Genomic DNA, 20,872 nt, shown 5'->3' with positions numbered 1-20,872 from the left:
GTTACCCCATAACCTTTTAGTGACTAGCCATCATTTCACTAGTCTGTCAGTATTTTCACTAGTCTGTCAGTATTTTCACTAGTCTGTCAGTATTTTCACTAGTCTGTCAGTATTTTCACTAGTCTGTCAGTATTTTCACTAGTCTGTCAGTATTTTCACTAGTCTGTCAGTATTTTCACTAGTCTGTCAGTATTTTCACTAGTCTGTCAGTATTTTCACTAGTCTGTCAGTATTTTCACTAGTCTGTCAGTATTTTCACTAGTCTGTCAGTATTTTCACTAGTCCATACTTCAAATGAAACGGGAATGCTTTTTAACACTGAACTAGACAGCAGGACCACCTAAAGAGAACTTTAACTGGGCACAATTTCATAGTGCTGCCTAACGGTAAGCAAATTTGCGTGGTTACTGTAGCAGAACAATTTGTGTAAGCCTTAGCGTATTTCACAGGTTAGCTGAAAAATTGGGCGGCCTTATTGCATGTTACCGTGGATTTGCTTTTGACGTCATTTACTTTTGTGAGGTAAGCACCGGTAGGTTAGCACGCCTTTTCGTGTGCTTACGTTTAGCAGTGCTGTGAAATAGAAATCGCACAGTAAGCACAAAAACGGTCGTTAAGCAGCGCCATGAAATTGGACCCTGGGCCAAATTTCATAGAGCTGCTAAGCACAAAAATTTGCTTAGCATGAAATTTCTTCCTTGATAACAGGACTACCAACCAAACTTCCACGTGATATTCAGGATAAGCAACCAACAGCTGATTACCAGTATCAAGCAATATGCAACAAATAGACAATTTGTTGGTAATCCTGTTTTTATCAAGGAAATTTCATGCTAAGTAAATTTTCGTGCTTAGCAGCTCTGTGAAATTGGGCCCAGATGTTTTGGCATTTGGCCAGCAGACCACTGATGAGAATGCTACAGTACATAATAAAGTTCTTTGGAATCGCACCGTACACAACCCGTCCCATGCACTTGAATTATCGGACAATTTGCTGCCCCATTTCATAGAGCTGCTTAATGCACGCAAATAAAAGCTACTACACAAAACAAAATCATGCTAACCAGAATAAGGTTACCAATCAGCCATAAGACCATGTCACATGTACACTTTATGACTGGTATCCTGCTCCTTAACAGCAGAACATTCGTAACTAGTTATTCCAGCTTAAACAGCTCTTTGAAAGTGGGCCCTGATGTTTGTGGGACATAACATTTAGTGGGTCTCTTTACACGAATAGATACTTTTGTTTACGTGAAACAGTCAGATTTACAAAATAAAATCAACACAAAGATATAACATATGGGATAACATTGAAATAATATTCTTTTAAAATGAGTAATAAAATAAAATGTTACGTTGTGACTTTCTACCAAGAATTTTTGAATTTGTTGTTTAATACAAGCATTTGTTATCACAGACGGTCCCAATTTCTTGGCGCTGCTTAGCACAGATTTTTGTGCTTCAAGTTAGAGTAAAGAAAAGGAAAAGAGTACTATTGACAGCTTACTTGTTATAAAGATGGTAACAGAAGAAAGCGTCCTGTGAAATTATTGCGTCTGAAGCGCCCTCATTGGTTAGAAATCAACAAAGTCATTTAAATCTGAGAAATGATTCGTGCATGAAGGGTTGAATGGTTGGTGTCCATTTACAAATGCTGCCACCGCTGTCACCTTGCTAAACGTGGATGGATTCCACATTCATGTCAAAATGATTAGTTTTTTTATGTTTTCTCAGCAAGTAGACACTGTTTTCGCATGAAACTTTCACAGGTGACTTCTATTGTATCTTTCTTTATAATTTCGCCTCCAGATCAGCATGACAAAAACCAAAACATGACCCTACCTTATTGCTCAGAAAACAAATCCTAAGAATATAATTATTTCACACAGCAATAAGCGCAGAAAAATATGCTAATTAGCACCAAGAAATAAGGTCCAATGGTCCAAGCTATTTGACAGACTGTCTTGCTTGCTTGTGTTCTTTTCTTCTCTTTTTTTTTAATACAAAAATTGTCACATTATCTGAATATGATCCTATAAAAAGGTTATTTACATCATGGTTCATTTATACTAGTTTTTAATTTGTTTGTTTGGATAAGAACTGTACAAAAATTAATCTTCTATTAAATATATATATATAAATCAGCAAGCTGTACACTGTATGCTATGATAAACAGATGAAATCGCCACTCTCGCCAAATTTTTTTGATTAATTATTTTGTGCAAACAAGACTGGACACAAAGCCCATAAAATGAGCTAAATATGAAGACTGTGCAAGTCTTGTTAAGTACATGGGAACCCATTGAAGGATTCCCAAAGTATTTCAAATGTGCGCAAGACTCGCATGGACTATTCAGTGGACAATTTGGTGGAAAGTAAAGAAGACAGCAAAGCAAGGTGATACACTACAACTTTTCCAGGATAAATTGTGGGAAAGTTTATCCACAAAAGGTATATCATTGCGGACAAGTTGCGGGTAAAAGTTCTGCGCTTTCAATTAACATATAAGACGGGTTAGCAGAGCAGGGAATGTTTGCTTGTGCATGTGCAAACTCCACGTAGCTGGGCATTCTTCGCTTTAACACAGCTAGCGTAGATATTTGGCGCTTGTGCAGTAGGTGGAGTATGGTAAGCACAAATTTGACAGTAAGCAGAGCCATGAAATTTGGCCCTGGTAGTTTTCAGTGGACAAGAATCTCAAGGTCTGTGGTTTAGTCATCTTGCAAACAAATTGCCTGGTCCTCTTGTAAAACTTTCCCCTAAAACTTATTGGACTTCTTAGGGATACCTGTCGGGCTGGAAAATCAACTGTAAAAAAGTCTTCCTGCAAGTTATCCGCGAACAGTTTTGAAAAAAAGGAAAGATACAAGGTTTCTTTTCAGTAGAAATGCATTTCATACATACCGCTAAAAAAAAAAGGAGTTCGACGTTTGTTCACAAATAATGCCTAGATAATTTGAGTGTAAACAAAAAAAATTGCGTACAAAGTGATGGGTCAGAGTGTATACTAACCTCTCAGAGACCATAGCAACCGTGTTGGCTACTGATGGCAAATTTTTTTATGATCTAGTCCTAAAGAAAACTGACTATATCTTATGTTTCCCAAACGGATATGGGACACGTTTTTAAAAAAATTAAATAAATAAAAACAGCAAAACCAGTGAACTACTTGACAATGGGTGAAGACTATACTGAAAAAGCATGGTCTCTAACGGGTTAAAAAATGAAATGATAAAAATTCATGTACACCAGTGATTTGTTTTTCATGTGTAATCCTTTCTATAATCATTGTTTAGACATTTTCTGCAGAATTTTCAGAGGAACACTTCATAGCAGGACACGGAGCAAAATGAAGCAGTCAGCTCCGTGGAAAATTGACAATCCTTTATCATGTTGGAGATTATGCGGCCGTGTACGAAACGGCGACTTCGGCTAGAGCTATGCTAGATCAGCGCCTCTGCCTATACTTCAACACTGGCAGACGCGCTGATCAAGCTGTAGCTGTAGCCGTAGCCAAAGTCGCCGTTTCGGACAGGGCCTAACATTGTAATATTCAACTCTACAAACCCAAATAAAGGCTGGAAAGAAAAAAATAGCCTGGTACCTATAAAAATTACTGACCAATAGACATTTGATGTATATGAGGAACTTGACGAGGCTGCTCACAGAATGATGGAGGTCTGTATTGTTAGCAGAGAGTCTTTTGAAGTTATATAACACAGGCTTACACGAGTCAATCACTTTGCTCCGTAGGCACTATATTGTTGTGTTTGAGGTGTCATGCCCCCCTGAACGCCCATCATGCCCTGCGGTTGCATTCCCATCATGCCCTGGGCCGGCATACCCATCATGCCTTGCGGTTGCTGCTGTTGCATCATGGGACTACCCATCATGCTCTGCTGCGGATGTTGTTGTTGTTGAGCGAGGTTCATTTGGCCCATGCCTACCGCTATATTTCCCATTTGTGGCTGTCCAATACCTGCGGAGGAATAAAAGGAACAGTTTAAGCATGAACAGAATACCATAAAATTGATTCATCATTCTGCAGATTTTGTATTCTTTCTTTCAATCTAAACCTGTCAAGATTTGGAACTCCCCCGACTTACTCAGACGCCATGAAAACATGTGTAAGACAAAGACCACGCCAAAGACCAAAAGTTCTGAAAACAAGGCCCTCAGGTCTGTGACAAAAGCCATGTCCAAGACCTGAAGGTTTGACACAAAAGCCATGTCATGGCCAAGCGGTTAAGGGCACCAAATTTCTGATCAGCAGAGTGTGGGTTCGAGTCGCAGTCGCGACACTTTTGTCCTTGAGCGAGACACTTTACCATGATGCTTTGTCCTTAGGGTGGGACATAGAGCTGTTGGTCCTGTGTGTTGTCCAATGCATGTAAAATAACCCAGTGCACTTATCAAAAAAAGAAGGGGTTACCCCCCGTGTTCCTGGTTTGATTGGCTGCATATTGGTTCGAGACAAAAGACATGTCCAAGACCTAAAAACCTGAGGGTCTGACAGACCTTAAAGGCACTGGACACTATTGGTTGTTACTCAGGGTGTTGATAAGGATGTCCTATAGACGATGTGACCTGTGACATCCCATGTTTACAAAAGAGCCACAGAGCCTGGACTTCCTGCAGGCACGATTTGTACACAGCTCAACGGAAGAAAACATAAAATCTTATATGTTATGGAGATTGCACTGTCTAATTCTTATCAACTTTTTATATGATGAAAGGGGGCACATCTCAAAACTTGTCAAGCTTTTACTTTCATAACTCTTGAGTTTATGTGGAAATTATGACACAAAATGCCAACTTTCCCGTATAAACAGTGTAGTATCTTGCCTGCCGGAATACTCAAAGAATGTACAAGGTCACACTTATTGTAAACAGAGTTCACATGGTCTATACCTCAATGCACGATGACGCGGAAACTAGCAATAGCCCTAGCTGTACCTGCCAATGTGGACACAGCCTAAGAAATGACACTGTTACTCACTTGTGGGTAAGGGTTGCTTGTGTTGTTGGAGTTGATTCATTGAAGGCTGAGCTTGCTTCCTGTACTTATCCCCAGGACTGAGGTTGTCTAACTTGATGTCCACATTCACGTCTGACCATAGCGTTTTCTTCTGTGTAATTCAAGCACAAACACAAAGTCAGATCCTCCACAAAAACGATGACATAGGGCTTGATAGCTCAGTTGGTAGAGTGCCGGCATGTTAATCCAGAGGTCGCATGTCCAAGACTGGCACTGGTCACTCTTTCTTTGTTATACCCAAAATTACTTTGATACTCAACTGTTTCCTTTTCCACTGAAGTCTTGATTGATAAAAAAACACGTCTTGAATGCATCCCACAGTTAGCTCTGTGCACAACTGTTCCACCATGCACAACCCATTTAGTTTACAGTTTCAAAATGGTTGGTTTACTCACTTAGATTTTTAAACAAGACGTAGGAAGGACAAATTGTCCAACTGGAAGTGAACGTTTTTGGAAAAGTGAATTGCTGAATGACTGTTGGTTTTACCCATATACACCGATGTGTGTACTGTTACTGTTAGCACTGTATACTCTTACTCAGTACTTTCCTGAGCTCTGTGAAAAAATATCACACACTACTCGGGTGGGATTCAAGCCCACAACCTTTGCAATTCTAGAGCAGTTGGTAAGACACTGCTCTAGAATTGCAAAGGTCGTGGGTTCGAATCCCACCCAAGTATTATGACTGTGATTTTTTTTTTCCAGAGCTCGGGAAAATACCGAGTATACAGTGCTAACACACATCGGTCCCACATGGTTAACATTCTTTTTCCCCGATGCAAATTTCCATCTGTTAAATATTTGGTTATTGTTTCGGAAGAAAACTGTGTTGTAAATTTAAGAGTGACGTACCTGCGGTGTGGAGGATGTAGATACTGACACTGTTTTACTGGCCAAGACGCCATTCGATTGTTGATTCTGTTGACTGTACATCTGCTGCGACATCATTGGCTGCTGGTTAGGATACTGTTGCGATATGGGTTGACCCATTCCCTATATCAAGGTCAAAGGTTAGATAAGGTCAATGTTTGGATAAAGCTTTGATGACTGCTACATCATCTTATTTAATCAATAAGAAATTGGTTATACGTTGAATTAAACTGAATTTCTGTCAACAATTACCCCTGAAGGAAGTTTCAGGTTAAGATGTAAAAATATTTCCAAGAAAACAAACGCAGTCAGGTGAGGGGAAAACCCAATAACTTCCTACCTCCATCAAGGGAGGTACCACAGACTGCCAGAACATGGATATGCCAAACCTTCCAGGCTAGCATTGGGTGCACAGGTTTCCTGTTTCTACAGCTGGTATTATAGGGCCACTGATTTTCCGCGATCGCGGAAAACGGACGGAATTCGCGGAATCCGCCCTTAGAAACGGAAAACGGGATTTCAGAAAATTTGATTTATTTATTTTTATTTTTTTTCTTGACGCCAAAACAATTGAAATTACATTCTTTATTGATTCTTTTTGTTAAACTAAAAAAGCATCAGAAATAATCAGATCATTAAAAAGTACGAGATCGTAACCGTGGATCATTCTGTTCTACTTCACACCATCCTCCATGTTTACACACATGATGTACGCACGTTGTTAACATAGTTAAGCGAAGGGCATTATTGGCGGCACGTGTTAAACATTTTTTGTTCACCCAAATTGTATTTTCTCCCTCTCTTTTACCAACAATAATACACAAACTAGCTTACCTATGATCTATAAGAACACATACAATGTTTTTTCATCTCGGAAAGGTCTAAAATAAAACCGTAAACTGTCAACATTCTGTCGCCAAAGCGAAAACAAAATGGCTGACATTTTGTTTGTGGATGGAGAACGGTCACGTCCATAGACTTGTTCCCAAGTCTTTGATCATGCTGAAACAGCGCCCTCTTGTGGATTACACTCCTGTCATTAGCCTACAATGTGGCTGATGCAGAGAATCAACTGCAGTTTTAGACTTGGAATCAAGTATATCACATCATGTGCATTGATACTGCAGTCACAGTGCAACCTTTTTACCCTGACTACATGTTTTTGTTTCATCGAACAGCATTATACAAAATAATCCACAATTATAAAAAAAAAAAAAATTAAAGTATTTTTTTGAAATTTGTCAGTTCAAATGAACATTTTACGAAGTCAGCAGTGCAACTTATCTCAAATTGATTTGTATAAGTGTGTCCCTGGGTATTAAACAACCTTTTGTCTAATTAAAAAAACATGAAACGGAATTTTTTATGCCTGAAACGGAATTCATGTTTTTGCCAAACGGAATCTGCACTTTTCTGAAACGGAAAATCAGTGGCCCTAGTATTATGTGGAAACCCAACAGTTTGTGTGGACTTGGTATTCACAGTCTTTTGGTTTTGGGGGCAAAAGAGTGCAGTAATTACATAGGGGGAGGTACCACATGGTACCACTGTGGTGGTACAAAGTGCCAAACCTTCAAGGCTAAAAACATCTGGTGCACAGGTTTCTTCTGTTTGTAACAGCTGTTAATGTGGAAACCCTATGGCTCGAGTACTGCGGCATTTTGTGGAAAGAGCCTGTTGGGCAGGATACAGTATACCGGTTTTTAACAAAACAAAGATTGATTTGTAAACATTACAGCAAATGAGTCAGTTTAAAACTGACCCTGTAAAGAAACCAAAAAACATTTTCTTAGTTCGAACAATTCAAGTGGGACCTACCATCATTGATGCCATATGCGGCTACATTAAGACGAGGAAAATCAAATACATTAAATCTGGACTTAATAACAAATTGGACATTAAACAAGAACCATGAATGAATAAAAAATACCACAAGCAAACCAACAAATGTGCATGCATGGAATGAAATGAATCTGAAGCTTTAATCCCAATCTGTAAACAAAAAAGGCGCCTACTGTATGAACTATCTTACTAATCAACAGAAACAATAACCATCAGTTGAGAGACTGTTCTCATTTATAAGATGATCAGAGCATCGTTAACCACTGGTTTTTTGCAGAACCAACAATACTCAAAAGAGATATTCATGGTGTTATCGCAAACCTCTCTTTAAGAGACTGTTCTCATTTCTAAGACGATAAGAGCATACAGATCAAAAGGTTGAGTCGTTAACCACGGGTTCTGACACTACTCAAATAAGATATTCACATGGTGTTACCGCAAACCTCTCTTACTTAGCTATACTTCCAATATGCAAAGTTTCAAGTCCTATTTGTTCTCATTTCATTTGAAAATGTCAATCTTTTCTTCAAGAATTGTGGAAAAAAACAAGGGGAACAGAAGGGTTTGAAGGGCATCCAAATAAGCTTAAACAATTTTCACAACCACCACCTCTTAAACATGGCATACCATATGATTCAAATAATACCTATCGCAAACATGCAAAACCACTGATCCTTTTAGAGAATTGGCTGTATTGTTTCCGATCAATATATCAAATTGTATTACGTTGTCAGATAAATAATCAAAACCTCCACCAAGTGACGCCTCAAATATTGAAGGCTGTAACCAATGTTCCCACATGCAATTAAGGTAAGGATAATTAAAGACACTGGACACTATTGGTAATTGTCAAAGACCAGTCTTCTCACTTGGTGTATCTCAACATATACAAAAATAACAAACATGTGAAAAATTGAGCCCAATTGGTTGTCAAAGTTGCGAGATAACTATGAAAGAAAAAACACCCTTGTCGAACAAAGTGTGGGCTTTCAGATGTTTGATTTCGAGACCTCAAATTCTAAACTTGAGGTCTTGAAATCAAATTCGTGGAAAATTACTTCTTTCTCGAAAACTACATCACTTCAGAGGGAGCCGCTTCTCATAATGTTTTATACTATCAACCTCTCCCCATTACTCGATACCAAGTAAGGTTTTATGATGATAATTATTTTGAGTAATTACAATGTACCAATAGTGTCCACTGCCTTTAACCTGTAAAACCAACCCATAGGATATTGTCAGCTCAAGACTATATTAGGACATTAGGAGAGTTTGTATGATTCCGGTACAGAGTTTATACCTTATTGATGAAGCGTCGTCTCCAAATTGATTGGCCAAAAAGAAGCATTCCTTTTCGGAAGACAAATTTTTACCTATGGATTTTGATTTAATTCCTCAAATGTATGAACATTTTTCATTTAACCGTTTGATCATTACGAATATGAAATTGCAATGATTGACCTTACAGCACTGAGTCAACAAGATATTGCAGTTTGTTTGAAAAATGCACGGTTGTACTGAAAGAAAATTATAATTTTATAGAAACTGCCCTTCCGCTGACTCTTCCATGAAGGAAACTGCTTTGATGCCCTTGATCCTTGCCGAAGTGCCCCTTTAAAAGTTTTAGTAACAAAGCTGTCCTTTAGGGTGGTGCCCTTTACCAAGAAAAAAACCCTGCATTACCCTTACAAGAACAAAACGATCCAACCTGTCCATCCAATATCTAGTGTCTATTAAGAAGATCAATTGTTGCAACGCTCTCTCTAATCTACATGTAAATCTAAACCACAACTCTTACCCAGACCACAAATAACCCTCAGAACCCAACAACATACCATCATGTACAATGCCATTGGCTCTCCATGATATGTGGTCATGTTATCAGTGTACTCCGCTGGCATAAGCTACAGAAACCAGTCATCAAATATCGTTATTCTTAGGATACAACTCTTAACCCTCCTACTGTCTGACCAATTAATATTGTCACCAACTACATGTATGGTAATGAAAGAAAGATGAGCTATGACAGCCTCCAACGATTGATATATAGCTGGCCAGATTCTATAGCTGGCCAGATGCTTCACAGAGGCAATGCAGGCATTTGCTTCCATTGGACAGTTCCTGCCCAAGGTCATTGCCTTGGTGCCCCTTGAAATGTTCCAGTACAAACCCTTCTTTCCCCCATAGTGGTGCCCTTTGCTTATGAAAAGCTGCCTTGCCCTTGCAAGCACAAAGTATCAAGCCTGACACAGTTGATTGTGTGCACCGTTACGTAACTGTGCAGTTCCATGGTTTAAAATGGCTACACCCCCCACCCCTGGTATAAAAATTACTGACGGTGAAAAATGTTTGCACCTGTTATGGGAGGTTTAAAGTTCTATCAACCTTGCCCTTGTTTTTGAAGCTTTATAGGTCATGTCTGAATTGGCGGCTACAGCTATGGCTGGATCACGGCATCATCATGCATTGAAGTATAGGGCATCCTTAGCAACACCCTTAGCAACAGTCGTAGCCGTAGCCGACAATACAAAGACAGCCTTAATTTTATTATGTAGAAAATATGTAGCAATCAAAAGGTTTTTCTAGACAACAGTACTTAAATCTATTATTCCAAGGCATACAATTCCTACAAAGAAAGGTATGTATGTAAAAACCATTGAAGCAGGAAGTGGGATATCGGATGCGAAATCTAAGCTGTTAAACAACAACAAAAATACCCTTGGGCACTATTTCAGGCCATTAAAGGTATAAAAACAATAATTCTAGTCTGAAAGCTTACTGACTATGAAGTTCATTTCATTGAAATCTGTACAATATTTCCCTCTGAAATGAAGCCATATCCTAGAGAAAATTGGTTGCAAAAACCTTTACATGAGACAAAAATAGGCAAGCTGAAAAGAGGAAGCAAATTTGTTTCTTTTGTTCCAAGTAACAAGAGTGATTTTTCTATTCACTCACTACCTACCATGTTGCCAGTAAAAGACTGAACCGGCAGCTGGAACTACATTTGAGCAGAGACAACCAATTTAGGAGGCAGGAGAAGGAAAGAGAGATTTGAAACAGGAAACCAATAAATGAAAGGACAAAATAAGGACTACCTGGCAGATGGGGGATTGATTCTACGGTGGATTTAGCAAATTATATTCAAGTGTAGAATCTGGGAGACAGAAACTAGACAAGTGGCATGAAGAGTGTGAGACAGTTTAGGGTTAGCTCCTGGAGCACATATTTGTGTTTCTATCAATATCATAAGAACAGGGGCCAATTTCATAGAGCTGCTTAAGCAAAAAATTTGCTTAAGCACGAAAGTAGCTCGCTTATTTTACACATGTTACTGGCCAAAACTCCATGCCATATACATTGCTTGTGACTGGTATTTAGCTGTTGTTTGCTAAGCATAACAATTGAGCAGAGTCTTGGCCGGTAATCTGATTTAACTAAGCAAGGATTTTTTTGCTTAAGCAAAATTTTGTGCTTAACCAGCTCTATGAAATTGGGCCCAGTTCAGTCAAATCCATTCATAATCCTCTATTAGAAGCCTCCACAGAATAGTCATCTCTAACAGGGCCCAAATTCATGGAGCTACTTAAGCAGGCAAAATTGCTTAGCAATTGTCTGCTAAGCAGTAATGAGCACGGTACCAGTCCCAACTACAATTTCATAGAGCAATTTCATATTAAGCAGAAATTCCCTGCTTAGCAATAATGAGCAGGATACCAGTCACAAATTGTACATTTTGGCTGGTAATCTTATTATGGTAAGCATAAATTTGTTATGCTCAACTGTTTTTTTGTGCTTTAACAGCTCTATGAAATTTGGCCCCGGTCATCATGACCCTTTGAAACTGATTAAAATCAGCCAGACGATTTTGAAGTTTTACGGAAGGTTAGGAATATTGTTAAAACACCTACCTGCTGGGCTTGGTATGGGGTTGGCGCCTGCTGTGACTGCATGTGAAGTAGTGACTGCTGGTTGTACTGCATGGCTCCACCCTGGGGCATCATACCCCCACCCTGGGGCACCATACCCCCACCTTGGGGCATCAAACCCCCACCCTGGGGTTGCTGCTGCAGCATCACTCCTGCTCCGCCACCCATGATGGGCTGCTGCAAACCAACCCCACCGAGGGGCTGCTGTGGTGACATACCCATCTGCATTGCTGGTAGAGGCACATTGGGCGATTGCATGACGTTGTTAGTAGGCTGGGACTGCATGAGGTTCATCTGCTGGGGTTGGAGCGAAGCGGGCGCCGGGGCGAGTAGGGAAGCCGCATGGGGTTGGAGTACTGGGGCACTTTGGGGTTGTAGTAAAGGTGCATTGATGGGTTGCATAGGGGATTGAGGACTGGTTGTGTTGGCTTGTACTGATGTAAGAGTGCTGGTTTGCTGGGAAATTGAGGCCGAGAAGCTCTGGAAATCACCGAAGGATGCATCTTGCGCCCTACATAAGAAGACAAGAAAACAGATTGAGCAAGGTATTTTGAACATTAACCCTAATCCTCCAAAATCCTCTTCATTCAAATGGAGGACTAGATATGATCAAGGCGGTTAGACATAACTAACAATTGCTTATCACTAGACCAGGCATACCTATCTTCTTGAAGTCTAAATACTTTGGGTTTGGGCAACATACAGGGTGTCTCAAAAACAACTAAACACTTTTGAAACGGCTGCCGAATAAAAAATGTATGATTCTCGAGAAAGAAGTTTATATCAGGGGTGAGACTCATCACCAACGAAAAAGTCTGAAACTTGGATACAAATTCAAAAGGTATGTTGAAATGATGCCATTTCTACTGTTTGGTAACCCCTGTGGTTATAGATTTCAAGGAGCTTTTGGAAACAGTATCCAAAGCACTAGAGAAGTAGACCAACGAGCAGGATCTCTTTATTTGTGGGGAAAAATATTGTCTGATTTTCTTCACCAGGCTGACACAAAAAGTCTGAATTCAGCCAAAAGTCTGAACAATCTCATCCCTGTTATATGTATGGGTACCTTATGGACTAAACCTTCATTTGACACCGAAAATAGTTCTAGATTGGGTGAGCACTGCACACTTCCGAACGGGTATGAAAATTAGGTTGCACAGTAATTAGCCTTCCAATCTGTGAGAGTAAAATACTTTGGAGCTTACAAAATTCACTCCAAGATTTCGGCTACTTATTCTTCAGTGAGCAGTGCTCACCCAAGCATGAATTATTTTCAGACTTTTTTGTATCATAGTAAAGTTGAATCCATAAGCTATCCATCATGTCCATACATCAAAACCTTTTCCTCCCAAATCGTATATATTTTATTCAGCATTTGAAGAATTGTGGAGAATTATGGCGACCATGCAATTTCTCAAACAGCGTGGATTGTGTTTTCTCTAACCTTCCCTACTATATCAGAAACACTCACTATCTCAACACATTTCAAACTCACATTAAGAAACTTGTTCGCTGCAAGTTTTATTGACATTCATTTTTTTTTTTTTTTTTTTGAGGTATTTATACTTTTTAGTGTCTTTTCTGTAGCGCCTTCGAGTATTATTCTATAAGAAAGTGCGCATTATAAAGTTGTATAATTATTAGTAGTAGTTAAAGGGGTGGTTAATAAAGCCTGGTGTCCAGCCCTTTAAAAAATATTGCTGGTTTCACACATACTTTTGGAGGATCCTTAAGTAAACACACTGTCCTGGCATCCAACTGTGATAATCCCTCTAATCCCTTAAACAAACAACCTGCTCTGGACTGGCCTGACTGGATGATTTCTGGAACTACTTTTAAAAGCTACATGAAATGGCCATTGGCAATAACTGAGCAGTATGTGTTTTTTTAAACGTGTACTTTTTACGTAATTCTGTCAATAATGGGTAAATTAAGCTTATTAACATTGCTTCTAGATTTTGATCAGGCATTATACATTATATACATGTACAAAAGTTGTTTTTTTTGCTTTTCTTTTTTGGCAAAAGATATTGTAAGCAGTTCAAAGCCCAGTATGGAAGCTATAATTGCAGCTTTCTTTGCAAATTGTGACTACTTACAGTATTTAATAATCAAAGGGAAATGGCGCAAAACAACGTTACAAGACCCACGCTCTTGGCCAGCTTTTAAAAGCATTCGTAGTTTACCAGGGAACGATTTCGTCCAGTATTTCTGCGTAGCAAAACTGTTACGCAATTTTTTTTTGTATAGCAAAATCAAAATTTTGCATAGCAGTCCATAAATTTTGTATCTAATAGCAAATTTTTTTAAATTGGTTAAATTGCAGACACATAAATTTGCGAAGTCTTAGGGCAAACATAGTAGAGCCTATAGTAACTTTAGTTGTTTTTTTGCCTTTTTTGTGTGTAAAAATTTAGGCGACAAGGCAATATTCAAAAATTTCAAAGGGCATCAAGGCAATCATAAAAAAGTTGCGAAGGGCCCGACGAAAAAAAAATAAAAAATAGTTCTTCCAATTTGTCTATTTCAATTTTCAATCGATTGCCTCCTAACTATCGTATTTATACCCAACCAAAATAAACAAGATAAAGAACAAATCTTACAATACACAATGAAATAATATTTTTGTTCATACGGCTACTATTGGTCATGCTGGTTGTGTAGTTTATCGTAGAGACCCTAAAATTCCCACGCAACTGCTCCGTTTTGACACGATGTTGACAGAAAGATATATACATGTATCCATGTGCGCGACGACTATGCTGTAGTTGATGTACGTTATGTACATTATAATATGCATGCATCGTGGGGCAGACACGTCAAGTCGTTTTCTCAAGGCGTGTGTGTTTCTAGTTCGCGTAATTGTACCAATAGAGGGCGTTTAATCTCATGCTATCGCATAGTTCTGAAACGCCCTCTAGCGTTCAATGTTTCTTGTATTTTTGTGCCGCACGCAAAGATTAACAACTAGCGGGCTTGAAATCTGCTGTTGTGAGGAAATCTGGTGCTATTTCTATGCGTGTTTGCTGACGTTCGAGGGCCAGTGCAGCGGTTAAAAAGACAAGTTATTTGTCACTCATAGAATTTCTTCCCGATGTTTTATTTTATAAAATTAATTAAACGTTCGCATGCATGTTTGTCATGGACAGGGCCTAGCAGCACTACTTTATCTATAAACAGTATTAGTGCGCAAGCACGACGCAGCCGGCGGAACGAAAGTCGACACAAACATTAACCGTTCTTTGCTATTCATGGATGGATTTTTACCATTCAAAAAAGAAACCCAATTAACTTTTTACAATTTTAATCATTTTAAATATTGTAACAATCAATATCTTAGTCTTCAATTGAAATAAATCCACATGGATTCCTTCAGGCAGGATGGCTTTGTCAAACCTTATCGGATTAGTGGTGATAACAATCTTAATCCCCCCAACTCCCAGCTGATTTTTCTCACTTTAAAAACCTCCAAAAGTATGCGTCCCGACCCGACCAGATACAAGGTTTGGTCGGGTCGGTTTTTAGAGGGCCGGACACGAAATGGCGAATACACAGCAAATGTTGACGTCACATGGGTGTTTTCGCAGTTGAACACAGTTCAACTATTGCGACTTATTGGTTTCAAATTTGTAACATCAAAACTTATATCCCATTCGCTTTCGCTTTCGCAGGAAGTATGAACCGGGCTTACCACTAATCTTTGCTCCGACTTACTTTGGATTCTGTGGGGCACTCTGGAATGTAGCAAAGTCGGTGGAACTATTAGCGACTGGTGAAGTTGTACCCCTTGGATTGAAATCGCTGAAACTGTTATTTGCGGCGGCTGACGTGAAGTCCGCAAAGACGTCTTCGCTGCCGGCAGCCTTCGGGGAGGTATCAATGAGACTGTCAAATGCTGACATTGTAGTTGGAGTCTAATGGATATGAAAACAAAATATAAAAATTTAATTAAAAAAAAAGGATATTTCATTTATTCTGGTTGTGAATCTAAGGACTCTCAGAAAAAGCGAACATAGTCACTGTACTAGCCAAGAACCTCATGTTGAAGAGAGTTTCGGTTTTAGATGTAGGAGGAAAACCATTGAGAATTATTCCTGGGAAAACCCACGCAGTCAGCTAGGGACTGAAAACCAAATCCCCGAAGTGCCCCCCAGCGTGATTCAAACCAGGATCATAGAGGTGGAAGGTAAGGAAAGATACCTCAACACCAACGTGACCAACCATACAGCCCAACAGGAAATATGATTTCTTCATTTGTACAAGATTTCTCAAGGCATGCAAGGAGAAATCCATGATAATGCATGGAGAGTCAAACTCGCCCCGATGCTTCTTGCCTGTGGCTGCTGTATGCGCCGTAGCACCTTGTAAACCCTTAAGGTGCTACAGAATTGGGTCTCTGAAATCACCAGTGCAATAACCTATCTTTCTGAAAATATGTATATACTCAGCGCCTCGAGTACCTTTTTTGGTAGATACATGCGCTATATAAGACTTCAATATTATTATTATTATTAATCCCCATCCCACAAGTTAGCATCAGTACAACCTCTTGTCTCTGACTTACAGTATTAATGCTATTGTTGCTGTCTGATTTGGCGTCGTCTGCGTACGAACCAGCAGCGCCCAGGTCCACTTTCTTGCCCGACCTCTTCTTGATTCGTTTCGTCCGTCTCTCTGTTGTCGTTGTGTGTGTAAATGTTTCCTCATTCTCCTCATCCTTGAACTCAAATCGTTTCGGTTTAGCCTCATCCTCCTCTCCAAAGTCGTCATCCCTGCGTTCAAAAGGTCAACCAAAATTATCTCAGAAACAAATAGCTGTCATTGGTATTTAAAGATACAGGACACGTTTGGTAATTACTCAAAATAATTGTTAGCATAATAACTTACTTGGTAACGAGCAATGGAGAGCTGTTGATGGTATAAAACATTGTTAGAAACGGCTCCCTCTGAAGTAATGTAGTTTTTGAGAAAGAGGTAATTTCTCAGTCAAATAGTACAAGACTTCAGCTGAAGCCCTTTATTATGCATCTGAAAGGACACAAAATTGTGCAACAAGGGTGTTTTTTCTTTCATTATTCTCTTGCAACTTCAATGACCTATTGAGCCCAAATTTTCACAGGTTTGTTAATTTTTCGCATATGTTGAGAATACTTGTGTTCTTCAGCAAAATGGGTTGGGGGAGGGAGGGGGGTTGACAAACCACAGCAATCATTTTGGTTTTGCTACTTACTCTACTAGTTCCTGAGGGGACTCGTCGGAGTCATCTACTTTGTCTTTGGTGATTCTACCGATGTTGAATCTGGACTGTTTGCTCTTGTACGTGTCGATCTCATCATCGTATTCTTTCATCTTGTTCCGTGGCATCCTCGGTTCTGAATCGTAGCGATCACCTACAAGAAAAATATTAGAAAAAGGACATGTGGCTTAAAAGGACATGTGGCCTGAATTTGAACCCTAGCAAAGTCCATCTCCAAAGAAAGAAAAAACTACGAAATAAAAAAATTTTAAAAAAATGACTTACTGTATTTGTTGGGCTGGTTTTCCGAAGACAATCCAATATATTTATCCTTGGCTTTTCTGGCTTTCTTTCGCTCTATTCGTAGGCGTTCATCGTCTTGGATAAAATCAACTACGTCTTTCACTTTCTGTCTCACTGTTGAAAAAACGAAGAAGAATTATCAACTATTGTTTGTTTACCCTTTTTTCCTTTAGATCAAAAAAAAAATAAAAAATCATTTATACATGTAGATTACAACCATTTAGAATGCCCGAGATTTCACAGTAGGGCTTTTAAAACCAAAGATATACACCAAGTAAAAAAGTTCTGATGACTTTTTTCTCAATTCAGCGTACTTTGGCCAAACCTCAACATCTGTTGGTGGTATCCCTAATGTATAGCAGAATCAGTTAACCAACGACAGTCCCTCCCCTCCAACAGAGTCAAACAAAACATGCAGTTGGACTTTGATGGATTGAGGGATGGTTAGGATTAAAAAATAAACTTACCGTTTTGTCCTTGGTCTCTGTTAAACTCATCCATAAAGGAATAATTCTCAAGGGATCTGAGGTCATAAAGGTGCTCCCTAGCGCTGGTGACGACTCGCTCCGATCCGTTCAGTATGAGGTACGCCAAGAGTAATAGCGACTGAAAAAAAAATGTATAACAACTAAATTAGATCAATTGACCTTTTTTCCATGTTTTCGATGAAAGTGTCACAATAATTTTGCCAGCCAGTTTTAAATTTAAACCTTAGAATTACGTCGTTTCTGAAAGAGATGGTTACACTTGTGACCGACTGATTCAGGAATGGTCACCTTTCTTGTTTAATTTGGTTCAAATTAGTTTTTGCCAAGATGCCACTCTAATTCTACAAAACTGCCATGGTGCCCTTTTACACTTACAAAATTGCTACGATGCCCTTCAAATTCTAGAAAAAGCCTGGCAATTATTGCTGTGCCCTTTTGAACATGAAGTTCGAGGCCTGTGGAGGGTTAGAGAAAATATATAATTCTTTGGCACATACCTTATAGACTCTCCTCCAGTTCTTCTTGCTGTCATGCAGCATACGTTTCCATATCATGGCCATCACCTCAGGGAAGTGTTCGTATGTGTACGTCTCTTTGGCAATCTCGGCCATGAGGGAGCCGTGCGGACCCCACGTGTCATCGTTGGTGGCTTCCCGTACCTTTGCCTCTACGTCTGTGTAATTCATCACCATGTTGGTGCTGTGAAGAAAACAGAAAAACAATTGGGATGGGGAGAAACGAAGAAAGTTATGGCATAAACCTTCATCGAAACCTAAAGCCTAATTCATAGTTCCTGCAAATGTGAATGCGATGTGAATTCTGATGTCACAAGTTTGCAATGACAAGTTTTTGAATTTTTTTCCATCAGAACTTTCTCCATGACGTCAGCTTAAGTGTTCAAAATTGATTCATTACAAATTGGATATCAATTCTATGTCCTCAAAATGTGTGTCACGAGCTAGCGAACTGTTGCTCTCAACCACTGAATTGTGTTGTACTTGTCCGAACCATCAAGCTCTGCTGTTTTGAGTTAAAATTGGTCAGACGATCAATACTACAGTAGCCTACTAGTTAGTACTACCCTTCCTTGAGAAGAACAACTTTACTTTGTTACATTAGAGCCGACAGTAAAAACATTTTTTTGAAAGTTTGAATGGTTCTCACTACTCCTAGGACTATGAGGTTTGTTCTGCTATCATCTCCATGAACCGCATCATAAAGGGTGAATCTCAAAACACGAACGTTTCGTTTTGGCATTTCAATTTGCATTCAAACTTTTTTTTTTTTTTTACTTTTCAGTACACTGAAAAGGACAACAACCTTTCAAATTCAATAATGCAAATTTTACATTATTATATTATGACAGGACAGGGGATGTGACAATCCGAGCAACAACCGTCATGATTGTGAAAAATTCATTATTGTAAACAAAATAAAAATTGCCGGTCACACTAAATAGTACCGACAACAATTTTTAAATGCGATTTAACAGAACATTTGAACATGAGTCAACCATTAAATATATGCACAAGAGTCATACGCATCTAAATTACTTTCAAACTGTTGAAAAAATTGTATTTTTAAATGTAAAAAAAATGTGTTTCAATTGAGGGCCGAGTTGTATTTTTTTCTTTTTGAGTTTAGCTGCTTTTTTTTTCTTTCTTCTCTTTTAAGTAACTAAGCCGCCCCTCTGGAATTTGAAGTTACAAGGGGAGATTTAAATATAATATTTAGATGAGAGGCACATTAAATGATAAATAATCATCTTGCATATGATATTGTATCACCCCTGCGGTGTAAGGGAATCGTCGAAGTACATCGAAAGACAACAAAGCTGATATTTTCCGTTTGTTACTAACTAAATTCGGGGTAAAAAAAACCTTTTTTTTACAATTAAAAATACCATTTTTTCAACAGTTCGAAAGTGATTTAGGTGCATACTCTTGGCTTGTGCAAATATTTAACGGTTGACTTATGTTATGTTCAAATGTTTTGTTAAAGTGCATTTAAAAATTGTTGTCGTGAGTTGTCGTGAGTTATCACTGATCAGTATATACTTTTATAGTGCGACCCAAAATTGCAAGTTCAGTTGACGACAGGGAAATGCAGAGTTGAACAGTTGGATGAACATCATCGCATCGGATTTTGGGAAACGAGTTTTTAAATTAAATTAAATCCCCACTGTCAATAGAGCAAGTTTACCCAAGGAGGTAGAAACAGATCTATTTCTACCACCATGATTGACCATAGGGATTAATTCTGCGACGCTGGCCGTATGTGTTTACTTGTTTGTGTGTGTGTAAATGATGAGTAATGATCACAAGCAATAGCCCATGTATCGTTGACCGGGGGCTCATTCAGTGATTCACATTATACTTATAATACTATAGATTCGTTTCTTACGTTATTTTAAATTTAAACATAAATTAGACTGATGACATGGTTGACATTTAAAAACGAATGTTTTTGTTAAATCTACAACGTCCATCTTGGTGTTATTTTACTTCTACAACATGAACATCCCCAAAGCCTGTGTCAAAACAAAAATGAATACAATTTTTTTTTACGCTACGCCCACAGTTTGACCGCAGATTTTTAACCGGGAACTCTCCACGAAACTATGTCTTTATCTACTCACACTTTGTCCTGGATCTCACGAATCTTCCACATAGCCGACTGCATGGTGACTGCTGTTCACTCTCCTCCTTCACTTTCAAAATAAATGTTGTTTGATAGTGGAAATTATTGGATGAAAGGGGATTTAAAACCCGTGAAAAATCTGTCTTCGTTGCGTCAAAATGGCCGATCCGGCTGCGACGTCATCAACAGATGTGACCTATGACCGCTAATTTCTCACGCGCTATAGAAACGTAACTATTTTTAAACGTAGGATGGCAAGAGACCAATGCGTTTTAATATGACGGGATAGGGTGGTGGGCGTGGCAGGGGGGCACTTCATAGAAAGTTTGTAGGTTTACCTACATAAACTGACCCACAGAGGTAATTCGAAATTATTTTGTAATAACAATCATTCATGTTTGCATAGATGTCATTATTGCCATAGAACCATGAGCATGCCATTCAAACTTTCAATTAAGAATTCATGCCTAATAGATGATCACAAACAATTATCACAAACAAAACAGAGAGACAAAATGAGA

The 20,872-nt window shown here is 38.9% G+C and overlaps 1 protein-coding gene across 1 annotated transcript; it reads right to left on the bottom strand.

The window, feature by feature from the left end:
* Positions 1-1,762: 1,762 nt before the first annotated feature.
* Positions 1,763-20,514, bottom strand: LOC117294557 (clathrin interactor 1-like). Its single transcript, XM_033777015.1, has 11 exons — positions 20,350-20,514; positions 18,209-18,410; positions 17,691-17,829; positions 17,206-17,337; positions 16,915-17,074; positions 16,249-16,456; positions 15,399-15,598; positions 11,667-12,195; positions 5,896-6,036; positions 5,003-5,132; positions 1,763-3,982 (listed from the first exon to the last, which is right to left on the bottom strand). The coding sequence occupies exons 1-11, from the start codon at positions 20,391-20,393 to the stop codon at positions 3,741-3,743; spliced, it is 2,127 nt and encodes a 708-aa protein (XP_033632906.1). The 5' UTR covers positions 20,394-20,514; the 3' UTR covers positions 1,763-3,740.
* Between the last annotated feature and the right edge of the window lie 358 nt (positions 20,515-20,872).

The sequence above is a fragment of the Asterias rubens genome, chromosome 9, assembly GCF_902459465.1.
Source record: "Asterias rubens chromosome 9, eAstRub1.3, whole genome shotgun sequence".
Taxonomy (NCBI): domain Eukaryota; kingdom Metazoa; phylum Echinodermata; class Asteroidea; order Forcipulatida; family Asteriidae; genus Asterias; species Asterias rubens.
Note: the sequence above shows the minus strand (reverse complement) of the source record. Positions and strands in the feature narration are given on the sequence as shown.

What these genes read in the sequence shown, in the direction of transcription:
- LOC117294557 (XM_033777015.1), bottom strand. Translation starts at nt 20,393, where the DNA reads ATGCAGTCGGCTATGTGGAAGATTCGTGAGATCCAGGACAAAGT. An exon ending in AAACCAGCCCAACAAATACA is followed by an intron (nt 17,075 to 17,205) that starts GTAAGTCATTTT and finishes TTTTTCTTGTAG; the next exon opens with GTGATCGCTACGATTCAGAA. An exon ending in TCCCCTCAGGAACTAGTAGA is followed by an intron (nt 16,457 to 16,914) that starts GTAAGTAGCAAA and finishes TTTTGAACGCAG; the next exon opens with GGATGACGACTTTGGAGAGG.